Source organism: Polyergus mexicanus, unplaced genomic scaffold, assembly GCF_030449975.1.
Source record: "Polyergus mexicanus isolate NDT 795.1 unplaced genomic scaffold, iyPolMexi1.0 SCAF_10, whole genome shotgun sequence".
Lineage (NCBI taxonomy): Eukaryota > Metazoa > Arthropoda > Insecta > Hymenoptera > Formicidae > Polyergus > Polyergus mexicanus.
The window spans coordinates 10433286-10457697 of record NW_027223330.1 but is presented as its reverse complement, the minus strand read 5'-3'; the positions used below and the strand labels follow the sequence as shown (position 1 = coordinate 10457697).

The following is a 24412-nucleotide window of genomic DNA, read 5'->3' as shown; positions in this document are numbered from 1 at the left end:
TTGAGGTCATAACTTTTGCCGCAAGCTCGACGCGTATGCGAGGGCGACTAGTGGCGCGAAACGCGCGCGCCATGTACCCGGTGTGTCCTTTCTGCGCCGCGCGCGTCTCCATCCCCCTTCAGTCTCTTTCTAAACGCGTTGTCGCCCCACTACCGGCGGTTTCAACAGCGCTTCGACACTACTCGGCAGTCGGTACTCCAAAAGCATTGCGGTGCTTTCGGTGATCCCCTTCGTTCCCCCGCGTAGGGAACCCTCTCTTGTCCGCCGAGCGGAAAAGGGTGCACGCACGTTACTCGACGAGCTTTCGGGCGCATGCTCGGCCAATAAGCGCGCGCGGCGCGCAACGTAATCGCGCGTTCGGGGGTAGGGATGAGAAACGTGCTCTCATCTCGCGGACGCTCCTCGAGGAGCTTTTCGGCAAGCTCAGTAAGCGCCGCGAGCTCGCCGTGGCCGGAAGCGTCTCGCGATTGTTACGCGTTAACACGCGCGAGGTTCGATCCTAGCTCACCTGGCGGCGAGGGTGCCATTATTCGCAAGTTCTGAAATTTTACACGGCGAGAGGTTCCGACGAATCGTGATATATTGGCTGATGTTTCCTTTTCGCCAACTCGCGCGATTCATTTGCGTCAAAGCATAAGATGATAAGTTACTTTACGGGGCTGTAAAGGGATTATTTCATTAAACTCCAGACAAAAGTCGTGACTTTTTGAGAAAAAGTAAAAAGAGAGAGAGAGAGAAAGATAATTAAGTTGAAGCCTCGCATCCTTTTCGCATTGAACCAAAGATAAAAGTTTGATCAAAGATAAAAGTTTGACTTATTCGATGAATAGAAGGAACGTCTGGTTACGCTAGAAGGCACTTCAACTTACTTCGGTAAGTTACGTCAAGCGGATCTCGTATTGAGGAATCGCGAGGTCGCTTTTGCCGAGCTGACGTCATCGAGAACAAGCAGGCAGATCGAGGATTCACGGCGGGGGAGAGTACTATCTCTCAAGGCTAAAGGAAAGAAGGAAGCCAAAGGCGAAACAGCAACGGCTAGCAGTCGGAAAAGGAACAGAGAAGTGAAAGAGAAGGAAGAAGAGAGAAGAGTCGAGAGACCTTAAAAGGAGCGTCAAAGGCGAAGAACGAGAAGAAGAAAGCTCGGAAGCTCGAGCCTCGGGGTTATTAGGAGAGCTCAAGTTAGACAGACGAGATAGAATTTCGATCGAGCCACTTTCGGGCTGCAGTGATTAAGAGCCGATTAATGCGATCGGTTCTAATTAACGATCAGCTATTTCGCAGTCGTAACTCGCTTTTCCATCTGACAGTTCTTTATGATTCCGGATATCTACTAATTGAGACATCGTCATCGGAGGAGAAGGAAGAAGGGTGAATCAGATCTCATCTCGATGCCGACTCGAGATATTTTCGGTGCCATTCAGATTCAATGATGAAGGACGTAGCATTGCCGAGGAACGTCTTGATACTTGTTATCGATTGATTGATCAGAGTGACTGATCAAACGCGGGGTCAATTTCAACGCATTAATCGGACGATGCTCGATAAAAGCACGTAAGGATCGCACCTGTTTATTTACCTGTTTCTTTTCTTTCGTCGAGGAAGATCTCCTCCGAGGGGAAGCGGCTAAGATGTGCGCGAGATCGTTGCTGCTGTGCGTCCTCGGTATCATCGCTGTCGTCAACGGTAAGCCCGCGACAACATTAGGAGGGGGTCACCTCAATTTTGCAAGTTTTTCTTCTCGCGTGCGAGAAAGGAAAAATTTTATAGCAATACAAAGATTCTTCGTAATTTCATATTTTTAATCGAAAAATTATCCGAAACGTTTCTGTGATTTATTTATTATGTAATTGTTTGGAACATTGATGATTATTGAACATATTTACATAATTAATTCTTAAATAAATAAGAAAATGTTAGGAAAAAGGGCGCTTTCTTGCCATACTTTCGATCAAATAATCAAGGGATAAATCAAGGATAAATGTAAAGATTAATTGAAAATGTGATAAAGATCAATAAAGTGTAATATTAATTATAAGTTTGCAAGATAATCCGCGATAGATTAAAAAAGAAGCTTGTTTTTCTACACACAACTAAACTTTGAGGCTTCGAGAAAATCATTTGTCGAGGAACGTGGAGTTTTTAAGCTAACTCGAATTTCGCGTGTAACTTTTACGCCCGGCTCCGGAAACGTAACTAACGGCTGAGACCCATCATTCTTTATGTTTCTTGTCCTCCGGTGTGCTTTTCCCCTTATGGCGCGGCGCGGCGTTGACGGGCGACACGTATGGACTCTGCAGAAAAAGAACGACGCGGGAGAAAGAGAGCTGACGAAAATGCTCGCTCGTCGAGCACGCGGGAACACGACTGTTTTATACATGGCCGGTTTTTATGGGCATACGCCATACGCGCGTGCCGATGGTCGTAATCTATATGCTGAAATCGGAGAATGACGGAGAGAGACGGATAGCACACGGGCGGGTTTAATACGATAGACCGAAGGAGAAAGACGGACGTTTTCGCGAAGGATGAAAGAGGGATGCGAAAAGAAAGAGAGCGATAGAGAGAGAAAAGGTAGGAGTTGGGAAGAAAAGCGGTAAAAAGCCGGACCGGGTTAAGGTTGTTAACGCGTGCTAACGGAGCTCACTCGTTGTACGAACTGCGAGAAAAAAAAGACGCTGATATTTTCGCTGTTTCAACGTATCGGTGGCAGAAACGCGAATGATGGACATGACAAAAAATTACACTGAGGGTAGAGCGAATGGTATTACTTTTGTGCAGGAATAAATTGAAATATGATCGCGGATATATATAATAATTTTCATTTTCAGCGGTTTTCGAATTACACGCTTACATATACACACATATATATATATATATATATATATTGTATATATTTATTTAAGTTGTCTGTTCCCTTTTTCTATCATTTGTTTAGAATTTTTGTAACGAGCGAAAAAACTCGCGGCTTGTTTTTGTTTTCTGCGTATCTGCGGAATGTCCGCTTGTAATGGCGATATTTTAAATCGCTCGAAGTTACGAGTTTGGTGTTTAGCAAATTTTTTAAATGAAATATCGTAACTTTAAAGACAAAATCTTTTAATTTGAAAAATTAAGATTAAATTAATATTGAAAATAATTGCACGATAAAAAATCTTTGCGATTTTCTGGACAAATACAATATGCATAATGTTTCGGTGACATTGGGATATCGTATATATTTTATCATGATATTTTTTCTACTCGAAAGATTCTGGTTTAAACAGTCTGGCGGTGTTTCTGTTTGTGCGACCGCGTTCATATTAATTAATATAATCCCAACGCGCGCGTTGACTGCGGTTTGTGTGCGCGCGAATGTTGTTGCACGAAAAAGTTAATTTCTTATATTTGCAAAGGGGGAGAAGCGCTTTTTGGATATATGTAACAAGAGTATTGGTGGATTGATTTAACGTGTAAGACACGCGCCTTGAGCTTCCGCCATTGCTTGAGATCCCTGTAATTAATTAATTATGACGTTACGCGCGATATCACAAATATTTGAGATAAAAACGCATAACTGTGTGCATCGAGCATCGTGATTAATGACAGAAATGCATACTCGCTATATGTACCATATACGATATTGAGAGCAATTAAAGGAAGAATTGACTGCGATTGGATAAATATTGGAAAAATAGGAAACTTTTATTATCGAAAAGTAGTTGTGTGAAATTAAAGAAAAAGGCAAGGATAATAAATATCATAATTAAAAGAATTTAAGATAAAAATATTTAAGAAACTTGCAATATATAGCATATAAAAACAAAAAATTAAGACGGTTATATATTGTTTTATACTATTTTTTTCAACACGCTTTTTATAATATACGTTTGCACCCTATGTACAGCGAAAGTGAGAAACGAACAACGGGGGCGAAATTTCAGTCGCGCGATTTGATTCCCGTTCGAATCCCGCACGATACTGTCGGATATTGTCGGATTCGAACCAATCATCGTCAGCAGGCTACGCGAGCGTGATTCCAAGCGATAAAAAGCACAGAGCTTGCACGTTATATCCGTCGTCACCGGAAATCTAGTCCTCCTCCTCGTATTGGCTATCGCACGAAATCAACTATCGTTCGAAGACAATGCTCGGTTCGATGACGATCGGGCCCTCATTTTAAAAGGATTTTGAAGATGTATCTGGAAATTGAACGCTCTTAACGCCATTACACCATTATAAATCGTGAATCGCATACATTGCATAATATAAAAGTATATGAACTATGTAGGTTTTGCAGTAGAAATGAGTCAGATTTATGTATACATGAGGGGTTGTTGTTGCGTAACATAAAGCGAATTATGACGCGATATGAGGATAATCGCTTATTAAAAAATGATTAGCGTAATTTTTGCCGCTTGAATTTTCCACCACACGCTGACGGTTTCGTGTAAACTTATCATTAAGGCGTCTGTCAACGTCACGATTTCAAATATTTGCGTGCTACAATCCTTGGCTGTGACTAAAATTATCGGCGCCAGCAACATCTGCATCACACAGCTTGCTATGTGTAGGTGATGTCGTTGATGACACGTGCGCGTCGATACGATTGACAGTTCGAGTTACGCTGACAGTTCGAGTTATGTCAGAAATAACAACTCGTTCGAAATCACCGACAGCTTATTCAGGCGATGATAAAGACGAAATAAATATCTCGAACTACTGTCTTGGAACAAAACAGTCCATATTTATAAGCGTTATAAGACATTACACGTAAACGCGTAAGTTGAATCTTTATGAATGATTAAGGAAAATTTAGAGAGATCCGAAATGAATCGTGATCTTTAAATTAACCATCAATAATTGCTGTTGTATTATAACGGCAATATAATTGTTGAAAAGTTAATGTCAAATCAGCTGCGGCGCGTAATATTAGAACCTTATTGGATGAATTAACGGATAAAATCTAACGAGACAGACATAACTGACTCAATTATATCGCGGCATAAATGTAAAGTAAAACGATAATAGATATTACGCGGGACGGGAAACGATACGAGCAATTTGAGCAAACTTACTTGAATTCTCCGCTCGTCGCGACTCTCCCGGCGCGAGAATTCCACCTGTGAATTTTACGATGGCTTTTTTCCACTTGGCGGATTACGAGCGTACATTCAGGTGAAAGTGCTTCCGTTGGGATATGGGAACGCGGTCGCACACGCGGCACAGGAATATTGTTAAGAAATGTTACGCAGACAATATGTACAGAATGCGTAAAGGACCGTGAGAGATCGCGATAGTCCTTTCTGGAAAGAAGAAGAAAAAAAAAAAACTAATCTTGTTTAATTTGATAACTTTAGGTAAACTCGAATATGAAAATTTGCAACAGTAAAAATCAGTGCGACAACTCAATGCTCGTTAAAGTTAAAATTAAATAATTTCATCCTTTTATGACAAACCTCATTGATCTTTTACGCGTTTTAAAGCAAATAAGATTAAACAAAAACAAACATTATGCATGATATTTGCTCTGGTGATTTCCCATACCCGCTCGAGAATATTAATCGTCAAGCTAAACACATATGTGGGAGTGGCATTTGCATCCGATTAATTATTGATACATGAGAATGATAATGACATGGAATACCTGTCACGCCATAGTCATCGAGTTAATCATTAAATGAATAGCTCGGAGCGGTATAGTAGCACGATAAGCCATGAGAGCCACATGAGAATAAACTGCGTGTGTGACGCCCTTAGCTCACGTTCCCATTTATTAACGAATTAGTGGCACGCATGCAAGCGCGTTGCGTGCGCCGTGTTCTGGGCGTTCTCACGCATTTTTGCGCGTCACGGGAAATTCTTTAGAGCGACGATAAAACACTGTATGCGTAATTACGCGGAAACGCGAAACAAAATCAGCAGCATTGCGCGTTGGTCGTGCGTTTTGAGAAAAATACGAGGCTCACCCCGACCGACAGAAATTATAAATTATGTACACACGGTGACTGACAAATTGAGACACGCGGATAATTCAGACGAGAGACGATCTCTCTCTCTCTCTCTCTCTCTCTCTCTCTCTCTCTCTCTTCCTCTTATTATTCCGTTTTCCCTAAGCGTACAAAAACGCCGCGAAGCGAAAGGGGTTGATTAATTACGACACCGACGACGTGTGTGCACTCGCGCGTTGTATCGGCCTTGACGACGACGACGCGAACATGGACGTCTTTCCGCATGACATACTATGAGCAGGAGGATATTCCACGAAAGGCATCCTCGACGCTTCGTATGTACGAGTATTGCGAGAAATGCGGCGGTAAGATGACGCCTACGGGTACAGAGGATGCATGCGCGAGTGCACTCGCACTATTTACTCGTGTACATGCATGATGCACGCGTATCGAGGAGATGTGCTAATTCTCGTCTTGAAATCTCGAGTCTTCTTTGATAGAGATTCGTGAAAATTGTGATTGATGAAAATTTAAGCGATGAAAAAAATTACACTGATTTTTATTTGCAAAGAGAGATCTTATTTTAATCGCAAAGCATGAATTGGAAAGAAATAATATATCAAAGATATATTTATAACAAGATATAATTCGTATAGCGATCCGTATGTCCATTCTTTACGCAACGTTCTTTTTTTCTCGTTAGCGTATTCGGGCAGCTGGGCCGATCTCGCTCGAAAATGAAAGGGATTTTGGGGAAAAAGCGCGCTAAGCCGCGACGAGGGAAGCGCGTATATATCGCAAATTGAAAAATACGCGAGTACCGCGTAAATGCTGTTTTTCTCTCTCTTCTTCTTCTTCTTCTTCTTTTTTTTTTTTTTTTATCCGCAAACGAGAGAGAGTTTCCGGACTACCGCGGCGTCGGCGATGGTGCGTATATTCGAACGTCGCCATGGTTTATTCAAAGCATAATCCAAGGAACGGATGGAGGTGAGAGGTCAGGAAATAATTACTTTACTGCCAGATTCACTCGGGTTATATTTTCACGGTCGCTCTTCTTTTTTTCCTATTCTCTCTCTCTCTCTCTCTCTCTCTCTCTCTCTCTCTCTCTCTCTCTCTACGAAGAATAAAATATAGGCGGGTATGTGATCGATAATGCTGTCGCCGCATCGTCGCGACGAAATAAAAAAACGGAAAACATGTTTTTTAATCGTATTGATGGACGGATTTAGATACCGCGTATTTTTACGATTTAATTAGAAACTCCGATTTTACGCGCCATGTATAATGTGGCGAACGCTACGAATATTTATAAATTAATAATTCTGTGCTATTAAAGTGAAAGTTTTAGATTTGTGGGACGCATTTTGTACGTAAATCATTCCATGACGCACGACATTTAAATCACGACGGTCGGTTTATAGCCTTGGCAATGAAAGCGCACGAAACACGGTAGCCGTTTAGCAAGATTGAATAATTTCGCGTAATATTTTCAAATAACGTGGAAAATATTTCGTCCGTTTTGTAAAATTGGCGTTTATTTCGGAACACCGTGTGTCCGCGTTGCGCGTTTATTGTTTATTTCGTGCATTACGCTAAACGCGAGAACCGCATAATTTTCTTCTCTCTTGAATTTTTGAACGTCACGTTGGTATCGAATGAAGAAAACCGCGATATTACTTTGCATCCGAAAGTAATTCGGTCGACATGTCGCTGAAAATCATTTTACAAGTTTAATAATACTCCGTTTTAAATATTATCAACAGAAACGTCGGAAAATAATTTGCATCTCGAGTTTCCCTGCTGTTGGAATAAATAAAATATCTCGCGTTATATTCAAACTGGGACACAGATATTTTCATTTGCCGGCAACTGAAAATAGTTGTAAAAGTAAATGTGAAAGTTAATAAGGCGGTGAAAAGAGGCGATTTTTATTCCGGACTTCGCGGTTTAAAAAAGAGAAAGAGAGAGAGAGAGAAGGAGTGAAGTGGCCAATGAAAAATTGCTCGTACGTATTTGGGATCCTCGTCGCTCGAGGATTGTCGTGAGATGATTAGGACGTTAAATCCGAATGTTATTACGATTTCACGGCTCGGCCGAGGTCATCCCGGAAGGACAGGGATTATGGCTGCGGATATAGGATAATAAGGATCCAAGGAGGTAAAGACGAGAGCTTGGTCGTACGTGACTGGAATCGCGTGTCGAAGAAAGCTCGAATTACTTTGACAAACTCCATGGCGTACGTGCCCCGTCTCCTCGCAAAAGAGTCATGCTTGTTAGAAATCAGCGGGACATACGTATATATAACCGAATACGTAGGATACGTAGGAGCGCAGTCGAAACTGAATTAATTTCTGTTACGGTTAGAGAAACTACTTTCCGGAGATGTTTGAAACCTGTACTGTATTTCGCAAAGCTCGCGGATACTCGACGAGACGCAAAGAAAATTGCATGTTGCGGGTAAAATTCGTTTTTAAAGCGAAAGGTGAAATTTCTCTGTTGCGTCACATACGCGTCATTGGATAATGAAATGTTAAGGATAAACGATTAGATATCTTTATTTTCATCTGAACTATCGCGCAACTTACTTCTCCTGCGAAGTAAAAATATATACGTTTCTTTAATATATGTGAGAAAAGTCATAAAATTATATTTCGGTGAAGAACGAAAGGAGAAGGAAATAAGTTTCGATTCTCGTCGTATTCTTCGGCGGCGATGCGCATTCTCCGCCTCTGGCGAATGAATAATTCTTGCATTTCAACCGTGAAAGTCGTTTCGAGATACAATACGACGAGCCAAAATTCGAGAAGCGCGCGAAAAGAAGCCGACGCGCCGGCGGAATACATGTAACTTTTACAAGATATTGTCGCGCTGTATCGCGACGTGTATCGGCCAACTTTTCCCGCCGAAAAGTTCGCGAAACAATGACGGGGAGGTTTACATCCTCTTCTCGTATGCATATCGTGCGGAATTACGTTGGCGTGCGCCGTCTATATCTATCCGACGCCGATAGCAAGTTCACATCTGCGATAGTGGTTCGAAATGTTCCCTCTATCTATTCCTATACTTACTTTTATTCCCGCTATGCCTCGGCGGCGATCTCTCGCTCGGCGATCCCTTTCGCCGAGTAACCCAACTGGCATCGCCGACCCGATAGTACACCTATCTAACACTCTCAGCCAAGTTACGACTTGGTCGAGAATGTGATCCCTCGGAATCCGACTTTCCTTGTTTGCTAGGATCGACCAGGAGGAACGATGGACCGCCAGTCGGAATCGGTAAGCCGATATCAATCGAATCGGTCATTTCGAAAGGGTCGCGTCTCCGCAAACGGAAATTTTATAGGAGAGACAAGGGAACGGTTAAAGTGGCTTTTTTTCCAACTGGGAGAAAATTAATCGAGTCGCTGTGACTGAAAGATTGCGGCGATGTGGTGCGCGTCACCGTGTATATAGCGTGCAATTCCTCAGACGAATTTTATGTTTGCTTCGTTTCGGAATGGCGTTTCTCTATCTTTCTCTTATAAACGTTTGAATTGACGTAACCGGACGTCCCTAGTATTTTGTACACGGGGCAACTATATGTATACTTTGAATCGATTAATCGCGATGGGAACTGGTTGCGTGTGTAAAAACATTTACCGTGGGATCGATGGCGATCACTTGAAACTTTGGGCAATAAATGTCGAAGATCTATTAGGCGAAAATTCCCCCAATATTTAGTTTCGACGATTGAAATTGCAAATCATTCTTCACAGGCACGAAAAGTTTTACCGCGCGTTCGTTCGTGCGCGTGTTCGTGTTGGTATCGAAATAATTCTTTCACTGTCTAGAAGAGCCGATAATGTAACTCTCGACATTTTATTGTAGAGTCTTCGCGTCTCTTATTGTTACCAATGTCATCGCTAATCTTACGTCACCCGATTTACGATTTATCCTTTAATCCGATTTTCCTCCATTCACCAGGAAACCAAGAAAAGCTACGATTCCAAATAGATATTCACGGATTTTCACGGTATTGCGAGATCGCTGAAAATTATATTTTGAACAATGAATAACGTTTCTCATTATTCAATAATAATCTCACATTTTTCATTTTACTTATCGAGTCGACATAATATTGTATTGTACAAATTTAATCTTCACTGAAATAAGTCTAATTTACGTGTAATTGTAAAAATATAGGAATATATAAACCAAATTTCTCTCTACACCCAGATAATTAATATTCGACATTGGTAGATGAAAAAGTTTTAGTTTATGGAATAAAAGATATCGAAAATTGACCCAGAGAATTCAGACGAAAGTTTGTTTAAAGTTACTTCGCGCGCCGGCGCGTGTAGATCACGTTAAACTTTTATTAGAGAGAGCCGCAGTAGTAACGGACGAAACTGGTCAGCCTTGCCTGGACATGCTCCTTCGGTGCGCGTTCTATCGACCCTGATGTGTCCGCTTTCTTTCGCTGCGAAACAGGACGTTTCGAGAAGCAGTGACAATAACGGCGGAAGAGCATAATAACATCGTAACTGAAATAAAAGCACACTGGCCGGAGATGAAATGAGCCGGCAGTAAAACTGCGGAATGTGCCGCGATGCATATAAGTCCTCATTTGTTTCAATTTGCGACGTTTGTTCTCGCTCGTCTCCCTTCCAACCGTTGCTTTTCAACAGCCTTTCCCCGGCGTAACCCTCCGTTGATTATTGTTACCCTGACGGAAAATGGCGTCCCCGCGCATTATTGTTAGTCGGCCGCGAGGGCGGATTTTTGGCGCATAAATTCCAACGAGCGACCTCGCAGACAATACGCTTTTCACGAATTGTACCAGAGGCTATGTTTGTCTTAATCATACGTAAGAAACGTTTTTTTTTTTATGTTTATCTATTTTTCCGGCTGCCTCGACTAGAAGCATAAACGGGCGGGAAGTTGCAAACTACTAACACAGGGGCTACCTACGAAACTTACTTCCACTTCACGTCGCAATATTTCTTAACTCTAATCCAAGATCTAGTTTTCTTTAAAAATTTTTATATTGCATATTGATTAAACATAAGATTAAACTTTATAATCGCCAATAGTAATATTTCTTCTTTTTACGTGAAAATATATTTAGAGAATAAAAAATAATTAAATAAAATAAGTTTTTTTATTAAAAATAAAAATAAAAAAAAAACAATATATTGAAAATGCATTCGCGAGTCGCGGTGAGTCACATCGGGAAAACTTGGGTGTTAAATAAACGCGATCCCGCGGGTATTGCGATCGGATGATTCATGAATATCGGCTATCGTCTTCGCGGTGACTGCCATTGCGGAGCTGGATGCATCCATCCGCTCGCCTCTTTCCCCTTCCTTCCCCTCCCCGCCGGCTAACAACGTCCAACCTTTCCCGAGGATTTTATTTTGCCCCATTACCTCCATATCGGAACGAACCGGCGCTGACGTCATCGAGTTCCATCAAGTTGCCAATTTTGCACTTTTCTCGACCCTTCGTCAACCCTCCCCCTGGCATTGCATCTTCTACACAGAGATCCTCTCGCATTTGTTCTCTTAAAGTCTTGACATTGGACATTGTCCCTGTCTTAAAATAAGTCTTGCTCAACTTTTTGCTCTTGTACTAATGACATTTAATTTAATCTTTGGATAAATATATTATGTATATTCTTATATGCGATATTCTTTGAAATTTTGCGAGATTTTTGAGATGTTACTTGTACGTCAAAATATATTAAAATAGTATTTGACATTTTATGCAACTTTAACCACAAATTACTCAAAATTTATTGAACAATTTCGATAATAATTCCGTTCGGAATCGTATCTAGGAGTAACGAAAATTGTGGGAAATTACTTTCTTTTTGTGTCTTTTTTCTTGAACTGCTATAATACATTAGAGCTACCGAAAATGTAATGTTACCGCCAATTTGGCGTGTACTAAATAAATCTATGACCTCCAGAAAATCAAGACTTAGGGTCGAGTGCGATAAAGCTCGTCTGTATGTTATTCGAAGATACATTGCATACTACACGGCAACAACTTTCTCAGGTTTGTTTATGATGTCTCGTAGACGAGCTAAACAAGGATAGTGTTTGTTGTTTGGGAAGAAGCTTTACGCATTTTCACTGAGATAAATTGCGAGCGTTTCACCGAAAAGGACACAGCGTACGTGATGTAAGGGGAGATTTAATGAGTCACGTGTCAATTTATACCGATTGTTCCGCGAATGATTTTCGGCCATTTGGATTTTATTCTATTTTTACGCCTTTTTCTTTTACACTACTATAAGATTTTTTAACAGTTTCTGTCGATAAATGCAATATCAATCTTTCTTTATCGAAATTTTTACGAGAGAATTCTAAATGAACATTTATTATTAAAAATTTTAAGCAACTTCGACGAAGTTAAATTCAATTGTGCAAAGAATCAGATAAGAAGATTTGACTGTTCCATTTGATTCCACGCGGAGTCTATGAAAAATTGAGAGGCAAAAGTTTTAATATCGAAGAATTGAAAAGTGGCGACAAACTATAATCTCGCATTAGATTTTTGTTAAAATTAAAGTAGATCCGTAACTCTCTTTGACGCATAATTCGCGAAATAGCATACTAGCATTAAGATTGATATCATATCCGGATAAGATTATCCTGGAACAATTTTTATAAGTATGCGACCATTAAGGTTCATGTTGCTCTAAGAATATTTCCGCGCGAGGAGCATTAATCTCTATCGTCGAATCATCTTTGAATATTTTATCCTTAACGATCGACTACGAGATTAAAACAAGACCTATTCGATATCCGCATTAAACAGCTTCGAGCGCTCGTTAAAATATGAATTTGAGATCGCCGGTCATCGCGTTCTCTTCTAATTATCCTTTCCTAAGAGGGATTTCGTACAAAATCTTATTTGGGAAAAATCTAGCAAATAATTCTTAGCCGCATCGCAGAATCGCAGATGTTGAGAGACATATCGTACATGTTGCACTTACTTATGACTTACTTTCATCAACTACTATTGCTGCTGAACAATAAATAAATATCGACTGATCGACGAAACCATGCTTGAAAAAGAGAGAGCGCGACTTTTTCCCATCACAGTGTATATTTTTTTTCGCTCGCGTCTGTACACGCATGTCCGTTTGTCATCATGGGTGCGCTCTGTACAAGGCTCCACGAGATAAATGGCAAACAGTGGAGATATATTCGCGAAGAGGGGAGTACGCGAGGGGGCGAAACAGGACGGTCGCGTTAAGAAGAGGATCCGTTTCAATTCAGATAGCGACGTCAGCGTAGGACGCGTCAGCTGGCAGGCTTTCGGTGCAACGGTCGCTCCCTTCATCCCCTTCCCCTTCCCCCCTCCCCCTTCTTCTCACTCGAGAAATACACGGCAAAATGCGGGGACAGGGGGTGAGGAGAGAGCTGAGGGCAACCTGGCGAGCAGATAACGCGGGTGAAATGTGCACGGGCATTATTTTTCCGGGTAAATGTGGCGTAATAGAAAAACAAAGAACGAGAATCTCTAGGCGGGAGGGGGTTGGGGGGAGGGAAGGGGAGGAAGAGAACGGCGTGGCGGTGCACGATCCCGAGTTATCCGGACTTTATTTTGCGGGCGCGGAGGAGAAAGGGGGAGGTCAAAGGATGGGAAAGGGAAACTCGCACGTCGGGCAATTCTACTTGATACCGTTGGACGGGAGCGAGTGCAATGATTGAAGACTCACCGGTGCACAAGAGAGTCAGGCAAGTTCGCAAATGTTAGGGGCGAGATTTCGATCAGTGGCGTTTCAATGAAATGGAAATGGATTGCGTTGTCCGATTAGAGCGTTGAATTCTAGCGAATGTTGCGAAGAATTGTATTTGCAAATATTTATTAATTTTCTTAAGAAAAAGAAAATTACCATAATATTATTTTAGATATTCTCTAGTGCATCGCGAAACGTAGACAAGTATATGACGATTTGCAAACGCGCGAGCGATAAAAATTAAGAAATGCTTGTGACGCGATTTTGACAACAAGACGTAGATCTTTATTTCAAGAAATTCTTACGGATACTTTTCTTTCATAGTATCTTGGTGTTTATATTTTTGGCGAAAAACTGGTAGCGAGGTTCAAAAAGAAAGACGAACGAGAGTAAAAAAGCAACTAGGTGTCGTAAGGTAGAAGGATAGCGAACGTACACACAGGACGAATTTCTGAAATATTTTTGGCGAGAAAATTTCGGGAATTCGTTGCTGCAGGATGCCATGAATTCTTCCCAGAAATTTATGGATCCTCGACGAAGTCTCGGTCGAGCTTCGTGAGAGGCGAGATATAATTACGACGGGGTAAACGGGGGATGGATAGCGCGGGCAGGGTCAGGGGGAGGGGGGGGGAGGAGCAAAACGTAGACGAGGTGAGGTGGTACAGGCGTTTCAAGAGATAGTCTGGGGCTGTCCGTTAATGTCGACCACGAATTATGTACACGAGACTCGAAATAACGAGCGTAAATCGATAGCCAGGAAGAAATACTATATACATAAGTTTCTACTGATCGCGCAACAATTATATTGATTAATTATGCTCTAATGGTGAATCATTACATGCAAACTTTTTACCGCACTCATCTCCTTTCTCTCAACAACTTGATGAAGAAAGAACAATTGAACGAGAGATAGAAATATTTTTTTTATAATTGATGAAAAGCGTCGTGTTAATTATATTGTACGAAAGCTTGAGGATATTTATTATAAAGAATTATTTATTATGAAAGATACTCGTTATACTTTTATGAGAATAAAAAGAAATAAAGAGTGAGAGAAAAGATTATAATATACAAATATCGAGTTTATGTATTATTTTGATATTTTTATATTGACACTTGATATATTTTCAAAACATAATAAATATTATTATATGCAAACGCGTACGAATTACTAATAAAATTACAGTTAAAATATATTACAAATAATGATATTAGTAATAATATATCACTTTTGTAGTGTATCAAATTAAAGAGCGCTTTATGATAAAGATATTAACAATGACAAAGGATTATCCATAATACATTATACATCATTATCGTAATCAAATAGGTATTCTCAGCGATGTACTTTGAAACAACCTTGTTAACCTTTGAACTTTTCTATAAAGATTTTCCTAAAAAAGACTTGGGTCGATTATTTAAAAAAATTGACAGATAGTTATAAGAGAACACGTATCGACAGCGGATATTAGAGAAGAAATATTGTTTATTATTTTTTTTAAAGAATATGACTACGTTCAACAACCAATATAAATTTATTAGTACGCTTAATTTTTTGATATTTCCATTTTTTTTTTAAGTGATAGCAAATGCTCTGACTAATATTAGTTGTTCAAGCAGGCTTATAAGTTTTTATTACTTTCATATACGGTTCTAAAAAAGCGCGTATAATAATTTCTCGTACAATGATACATTATTCCAGGATCTGACGTGACACCTATGCAACCCTTTCGCGAGAATGACATTATCACGTGGCGCGATTAAATTCCATATATGATCTAGAAGCGCTGCACATTGCGTCGCGTTATCACGAGAGGCTTTATCGATTGCAAGTATAATGAATAGAGATTTACAGCAGGAGCGAAAAGCTCGTCACCTGCGATGGAATATAATGAATAATATTTATAAAATATTTTTACCACGATATCGCGCGTCTGGAAAATGCCTTCATTCCAGATTATCGATGTTGTTTAAGCGACGAGTTAAATGTCTCATACAGTTTTTTACGATAGATAATATTTCATATATTTTCATATATATTTTTAGGTATTCGATAAATTTGAAGAATGACTATTTCTTCCGCGAACGTCTCATTTTTCCACGACATCGCACGTCAGTATCTTTATTTATTTTATCCTTTAATTTAATATATGAAACATTATGTATAATATATAAAAAACAAAATTTATAAAAGAATTCTATAAAAAATTTGCTTTGTTTATATAATTATAAATATATCTTATATTTCTCATGTGTATTATTTGGGGGGGATTTCTCTTTCTCTCTCTCTCCCTCTTTTAAAAAAGGAGAACAAAAATTCTGCTAAAAATATCGACACGCGTCTACATTTACCGTATACATTACAACACCTTACACACGGAGGACACTCCAAGAATATCCGTTTATGTTACATACAATCGCGAGAGGCAGCGTGACGGATGTATACAATGGTATGAGACCAGCATGGGCGCTTCGCAAACGTGCCTCGCGTTGTCGCGCCGTTTTCCACCCGTTCAAGCCTTCTTCCCGGCGAAATAACGAAGGCGGACAAAGTGGGCCGACCAAGGACGAGTTTCATCGCGAGGGTAAACTACGCGCATCGGTCACCTCGACGTGAACCCGACGGAAAGTAAAGGGGCGTCGCGCGAAGATGCAGGGAGAATATTACGGGGAGATACGATAGATGCGACACGAAGCGAGCTAGGATTACATTTCGTCTATTAAAAGATCTGCGCCCTGTTTGGTCGAGTCGCTTTCTTTATGAGTGACCAATCTCGTCGAAATTGAGTAAGCGAGAGGAAATGATGTTCCTTGAAAACCCTATCTCTCTCTCTCTCTCTCTCTCGCTTGATGATTCGTTGCATAAATGTAAGAATATCACGAAAGTTGGAGGGTACGAGAGGAATGTTAGCTGTCAGTAAATATTTAGCGCGAAAGATGTAAAGATATGTATTGTTTATTCGTTTAATACAAATCTCTTCGACAATGTATACGAGGTTTTAATATATAGAAAGGGATATAACTACTGCGTGCAATTTTATTAAAATTCAGAAAGATAGCCGGGAACGAAATCTGCTGCGCAGGATGTACATAAAAGTCGGAAAAGAGGAACAAAAACAATTGTCGCTCCTCTCCCTTTTTACGAAACGCGCGAGTGTTTTTCGCCCGTGTACGGTATTGCATGAATGTGTAATGGAACAAGCGAGCGCACGCACTTTGAATGAAATATAAACGAACATATTTCACTCGCAGTGCGTGCGTTTGGTTGTTCCTTTACAGGTTTGTATGGTAATACGTACGAACGACACAGACACTCGTGTACTTTGTGCAAAGAGAGGCTCGAAATATATGTAGCTCACCCTCTCTTTTATCTTTCGTATACTTTAACATTCAACGATGTTAAAGCAAACAATGCCTCGATTATTCTATACTATATCTACGATTTTGATAAATTAGTTCGTTTGGACAAATCTAAAATTAATTGATGTGAAATAATCGCGAAATTATTCATATATCTAATCGAAATAATTATCTCCTGTATATCATTTAATCATTATTATTCCGTTAAAGAATTCTTGCTATTTATTGTATTTGAACAGAGATTGGTTGAGAGACCGTTTAAATTAGTGAATCGCAAACTATTAAAATAGAGCGTAATTATTGCGTCATGTGTTACCGAAGCAGGACGATAACATATGACATAACAATCGCGCGATTGCCGGTAGTGAGAGCGTAATGATCCCGTTGATTATGTTAATTATCCATTAAGTACAGCGCGTATTTCGCGCGATTTTCGCTTTGACAGATACTTCCATTCTACGTTGCCATCACATATTTGCGAATCGCTTCTAAACGGGAGCTCTTCAAAAGCGGCAAATATTTCGAGGCGCAGGAAAATTTATTTTTAGACATTATTTATCTTCGAAAGATTTCTATTTTTTTTTTGTGACAAGAGACTCTTGCGTTTCGTTAGTTACTATCAAACGTCCACGTATGAATTACACGCTTCGCGTTATTTTAAAATGAAAAATGCGGCACGATGTCTATGAGTAATGGCAAGACGGAAGAAAATAAACGAAACAGAAAAGACGATCGCGTGCAATAGATCGTGGGGCTGCGGTCGTAATGGCATAGTGCTGGCAAAGTGAAAACGAACGACAAAAAGTGTACCAAGGGGGGAGGGGCGGGGGGAGGGGGAAGGGGAGGAGGAGGGCGAGGGTTCGGAAGGTGGTCAGCTTAAGAGGGAACGTCGTGTTGCGTCGGCGGAACAAATCGTCCTTAATACACCGTGATAAAAATGAACATTGGTTACGCTGTTCGACGTACAACAATCTTTTCTGTATAGTGGTCTTAAGAAAGAGACAGCGATATTTAAAAAAAATCGCTATGATACGCGAAAATCTTGCAAAACTGTGACGTCAAGTGAAATAATACAAACGTCGTTTCTCAGCTTGCGACAATGCCATGCTTTGAAAATCGAATGTCGACCATCGGAGATTCTACGCAAATAGCCGACCTGTGTGTAAAAAATATAGCCCGTAATATAACTGTTGTTAGAATTGTCTAAATATTTTCTAAAATATTCGCATGACCGACACACCTGGGCAGGTTCACGCTTTCGGCATATCGAATAATTTTTTTTTTTATAAAACTATGAGATATATCAAATTTTTATATGGCGTGAATATTTTTTTCGCGATATGAAAAAATATCGTATAACGTCGAAAAGATTAATGAGTTATAAATTTTATTATAAGAAGAATTTTTTTCTATTTTAAGCGTGTCAAAGTTTTTCGCATATTGTCGTCGGACGAAGTTGCAACTACAAATTTTACCTCGTTTGAATTTCATTGGCGTATTACATATTTCTTTTCATTGCTAATAAAATATAATTTTACGTATATGGTATTATAACTTGGCGATGTGCATTAATATATTTATCCTATTTTTCTTTTGTGCTCGTTTCGTGTGTATTCTTCTCTGCGTATAGATTTTTTAATTTTCAATAATTCGTATTATATATGATGTTCTAAAAAATATATATGATCTGTTAAGTACGATGTGTGACCGGAGAAAATTTGATTGATATCGCGTCAGCAAACGTGAGCGACATTTTGTATAAATATTTACGAACGCCGGTTCAAATGAGCTAATTTCCGATGGATCTCTTTCTATCTTGTCGTATCGCCATGCGACGTGACAATTGATAGACAAACTGTTTCCCAAATACGATAGCGCTTTCAAATTTTTCAGTGGCGTCAAATGGATAGGCTAATAGAAAAAAGTGCAACGATGTGAATGGTAATTAAGAATGATCGTTTGGAAGTGAGTCTAGGAGACAGGGGGAAAGGGATGAATGGAATATATCGCTAAAGTAGAACGCGTCGGGAAGGAAAATCAGTAACGTTCGGTAAGTTGACTGAGCGTTTGCAAGCAACAGAGATAGCGTCAAGGGCCTGTCAAGCGAGTGGAGATGGAAAAATAAAAAAAAAAAAACGAATCAGCGAAAAAAAAGAAAAATATATAAATCCACGGGAGAGCTCGAGGGGGTTAACATGCACGAGGGAAAACGGCTCGGTACGCCAAACGGGGAGCGAAAAAGAAAGAGACAGGGGGAAAGCGTTAGGAGGACGGGATGAACGGGAGACGAACGGGTTTTGGTGAACGAACGAGCGAGCGAGTGAGGAGGATATCTTCGATATTGCGCGTGAGTGCCCCCTATCCCGTAGGTGGACTAACATTTGCGCGAATGTGCGTGCGCGCGTACAAAAATCGCGTGTACGCATAGCGGTCGCGCCCCCGGGGGAAACCTGTTTGAGTCGGTTCGCAAATTGAAACCGTGTCGGCGCGCCCGGGAGCTCTCATCGAACGTATTAATTCGACCGAAAAAATCGGAAGGGTGAAGGGAGGGTTGATTGGAGGGAGGGGGGGGGGAGGGAAAGGGATAGAGCCGAAGGCGAGGGGGTTGCGTCCCTTCTGGCGATCACCGGCGAGAATCTCTCGAGCGATCGCAATGCATCACCGATTTGTTTTATATAGTTCTCGTTTTAGGAGAAAGGGAGAGGGGAAGAGGATTTATTCTACCGTTTCGGTATACAGAATTTTTCTGTCTTCCTATCATTATTTTTGGAAATTCGATCGATTTTTCATTGAAACGTAAAATCGAAAAAAAATGCTGCAATATAATAATATAATCAGTTTCTCAATTTTATTAATCCGAATTGTGTGCTTTAATGTTTACATTCAAGATTTATTGTAGTTTTTCTTATCATAAATAATATATTTTAAAAAATATCAACGTATAGGGAAAGATATACGGTAGGAAATTTTATATTAAATTTTGCTGAATTAAAGAAAAATGTATCCATTTTTCTGTGCAAAAATATCGCGAAAATTGTTCCGCTCATACAAAATACTCGGTCGAAAATTCCCTTTTTGTCCCGGGAAGACTTTCCTGGGAAAATTTCCCAATGGCGCATTCCCACATCGGTGGATAAACCGAGCACGGTTATTGCGCGATAACACGAGTCTCGCTCGCAATCGCTCGAATTTTCCGCGGGAATCGAGATTCGGTCGAAGCTCCCTCCACTCGGGGGGAGATAAAGAAAAGAAAGAAAAAAACAGTCGGGTAACTTCGGGTTTTATTAAAGAACGGGAACTTTGGACTTGCGCGAGTAGAGAAAACGATGTAATATGTCAACGGCATGGATAATGAAGCCGGAGAAATAACGTCCATTTCTGCTTCCGCGGCGAATTGTCGAGCGCGGTGGGAGGGAGGGAGAAAAAAACGGGGAAACTTCCGTCCGCTTTTATCCGCTTCGCATAATAATTCCCCAGAAATAGGTTTTGTGTTACTCGCAGCTTCATTGATTACATTAATTTTTGTAAAAGTTAGATATCGAGGAACGCGAAGGGAACTGTACATGCCGAATGAATTCCATCGGTTTTCGCGAGATAATAATTGTAATATAGTACGAATGAATTTCAATATGTATAAAACTCGCGCTTATGTATCTTGAAACTCCTAGATAAGAGAATATGTAAATTTTGAGAAAAGTAATCGTCTGAGCATACATAACAGTACGTACTTCATCACATGCCTTCTAGCTTATCTCAACAATTATCAATAAAATTTATATAAGTAATTTATTAAGTTTGTTAGTCATTTTATCTCGTAATTTACAATGATACAAAGGAAAAGGAGAGCGAAATTCTATCGTTTTGATCATCCTTTATAAAAGGAATTGTAGGAAGGGCAATGACATCGCGAAGGGGCGACGTATCGTACGCATTCAGATAAGACGATCATGTCCATCAGTGGCAGCCAACCGGCGAGCGGTATCTCGCCACCCGGTATCGTCTATCGGCTCGGTATTATCTCGTTGGCGCAAATGGCGCGAACATCCGCGAGGCTCCTTCGTAACTTATCGTAGTAGGAAGTGGCCCACTCATCCTCCTTACCGACGAGTTTGCCCTCTTCCTCTTGCTCGAGCGGTCTCTTCATCCCCGTCAACCCCGCCGCCGTTCCCTCGACGCTCCTTCCGTGGTGCGAAGTAAAAGACTCTCTCTAGAATCCGAGAGACTACCTTCTCTTTGCAAAATAGGTGGGTTAAATCTCGCGAACGGAAAGGATATCGTTTTCTTGTCTCGAAGATCGGAGACTTTATTCGGCATCGAGTGCTATTGAATTGGTGTATCCTCCGAAAGACCCGAGAGACGTATAGTTTCTACGAATTACCAAAGGTGTTTCCAATCGCGAAATTTATGATAAGCTTTGAACTTGATTTCTTATCTCTCTCTTTTTGAATGTTTAATTTTAACAATGCGAGGGTATGTTTGTTATATTGTAAAAACATTACTTTGAAGTAAAATAAATAAATATAAATGACTGAAAAGGGACTGAAGTCCTGGTTCCTGTAAGTAGAAACAGTCGAGCCGGGTCAGACCGAGTTGATTTCTCAATATATAATATTCTACTTGAACAAATCAAACGCACACATTCTTACGTGTCATAATATCATCATGCTTACGGATGGCTCTCAATTATCGCCTGTTATCAATTTCGAAACGGAGTTTCATTTATCGCATATCAACTTTCGTACTCTCGTCTTGCTCCGTAATTTCGACTGTCGTGTTCTCTGCCAACTGATTCTTCTTTCGCTTCTCGTAGCTCTAAGAATCTTTTTCGCGGCCTCTCAATACCTTCTGCCTTTCAACTTGTCGCGGATCATCCGGCTTGTCGCGATTCGAGAGTTATCGAAATCCCGACAAAGACGTAAACGTTTGAGCTATTACTTTAGTTTAATAGAAAATAAAAATTCTTTTATCTTTCGCATATTAATTATTAATTATCATTATCGACTCCTAAAAAGGAGAAGAAGTGAATTGTGTCAAATATATTATAAGGAATATATGTTTGCGCTAATTTATAAAACGATAACGAAGATTTAAATTGCAATAATATCATTCCAATGATGACGTCGCGAAAGTGCGTTCACGTGGCATTTTAACGGAGAAACACATTTCGTGCGGGATATTTCGATAAATCGAGTTTACGCTTGACGCTTATTACGCGGGACCCTTTATCGTACGGTTTGCATTATCGCGGAATGTGAATTACGCCGACGCGTATTGTACGGGCATGCACGCCCAATGTGTATATGTACGCGCGTAACTTGTAGAGGGTCGATGTCGAGGACGGAATAAAAGGAGAGGGGGCGAAGGGGACGCTTACGATAAAAGTTCACTTTGAGCGTGAATCCGCGGGGAGCAACAAGTATAGGGAAGAGAAAAGAGAAAGAAAGAAACTACCACAAAAAGAGTTGCCACACGCGGACACGAGTGCAGTTTTAGGAAAGTGCATAGGGAATACGTGCCCTGGAAGAGAAAAAAGGGGGGAAAGAGAGAGAGAGAAGAGCGCGAGGAGAGCGGGCGAGAAATCAAAATGGATGGATAGGCGGGTAAATAAGGGAAAGCGAGACGCGAAGGCGTAAAGGAGATTCAGAATACATCGTGTAACAGCTATTTTACAGAAGAAACCGTGCAAAGTTTGGCACAGACGCTCCCTTACTCCACGCGGTCGGCGAGAGTTTTTCATCAAAGTGAGACCTAAGACCTACTTTCTTCCGCTCCCGTATGCACTTACTTAGCCAGAAAAGTTTATCAGCACGAGTAAGGGAAACGACGAGGATAAAAATTCATCGTGTTTATCGTCGCGTATTATCAATATGGAATTCTCTTTTTTGCATAACATACATTTTGCTTCGACAAATTCGCGCTTACTATTATTATAGACTTATTACGGTTCGAGATGATCGCTTACAGTTAGTGCTTATCTTTATTGCGCGTATCGCAGGCGGATGCAATAAAAAAATGGCCGGGTACACAGTGATGTTAAAATAAAATATCGCGAATAGAGACGAGCGCACGCTGTACTCTCGAGGTGAAATTCAATCTTGTCGAATCGAGAGCGTTTCCATCGATTCTAAAACCATCGAATAATCCGATTAAAGTGTTTCCGAGGAGCATGCATATACGTGCGTTCAGGATACTCTCTTTTCGTCACGTTCCTCTTCCCCGTTTCTCTGTTCTACTCTTCCGTTCGCCGCTTTCTCGCTCTGTCCAGCATTTATGAGTGGTCTCTTTCTATTTCACCGATGCTCTCACTTACGCGCGCCATCCTTGCAAATAGTCGTCAGTGAGGTGAGACCCCGAGGTTTAGCATCCAAATGGTGGCAATTTGCAGCAGGTGATAAAGCTGATAAAGGTGACACAGTGGTTGCACAAGCCTGGTACCAAGCTCCCCCTTTTCCCTCTACTAGCCATGCTCTACCACCACCATCCGCCGACCACCCTCTGAGGTGTTAAGCCCCTAAATAGCTATCCCTTCGCCGGGTCGAGCTACCACATCAGAGTCGATTAGCTACACCGAGTTGATAGTAACGGCTACGCATCACTCGCGTGGTCGAGATAGCGACCGATGGTCGGAACATTAACCTTAATTATCTCAATAATTACAAAAAGATCAATTTTCTCACGACATATAAAAAAGTAATTATTTATGACGTTTAACTCTTGCGAGACTGTTTTCAGATTTTTATTTGGCTAAATAGCATTTCATAAAAATTAAATTCATGAAATAAAATTAGACGCGAAGATGATCAAATATATGTATGTATGTATGTATGCATCCTTGGAAAATATTTAATTAAATCAAAGGACTTGCGGTCAATTTATGTAAATTATCTAGCTTTAGAAATTTATTTCATCTTTTCTCTGTGAATGAAAATCTTCAGATCTTTATTTAATCAAATCTCAAGTATATCTGAGCATTAAAAAAGAATAAAGACGTTATATGTGTGCGTATAATTTAAAGGATATTATTTTTAAATAAATTTGCATCATCAGCCGTGAATAAGCCATATAATGAGAAGGAGGTTATTTTGTCGGATGGTTATATTATTTTAATATATTTTATTCTTGGAAAAAATATTTTTAATATAACTTAATGATTTATATATAATATATATAGTATTTATAATATTAATTTACACAGGGGCGACTATAAAAGTGAGACATAATTATTGATTTATTAAAGTGGTCAATGCAATTGCTTGCTTCGAGCGCAACGTAAAAGTCTTCCTCGTAGATCGATGCACGAGGGTGAATACAGGAACAACGTGTGTATGTGCGGACGTGAGGGTGCGTCTAGCGTGGAGGCGAACGAGAGGTAGCATCGGCTAAGGTCGCTCTGC

The 24412-nt window shown here is 40.3% G+C and overlaps 1 protein-coding gene across 2 annotated transcripts in view; it reads left to right on the top strand.

The window, feature by feature from the left end:
- Nucleotides 1-445: 445 nt before the first annotated feature.
- Nucleotides 446-24412, top strand: part of Carpa (Carbonic anhydrase-related protein A) — a 127570-nt gene continuing 103603 nt past the window's right edge. For both annotated transcript variants that reach the window (XM_070303184.1, XM_070303182.1), the window contains exon 1: nucleotides 446-1683. In XM_070303184.1, the coding sequence (XP_070159285.1) occupies nucleotides 1629-1683 (55 nt within the window). In that variant the 5' untranslated portion in view covers nucleotides 446-1628. The remainder of the gene's footprint in view (nucleotides 1684-24412) is intronic.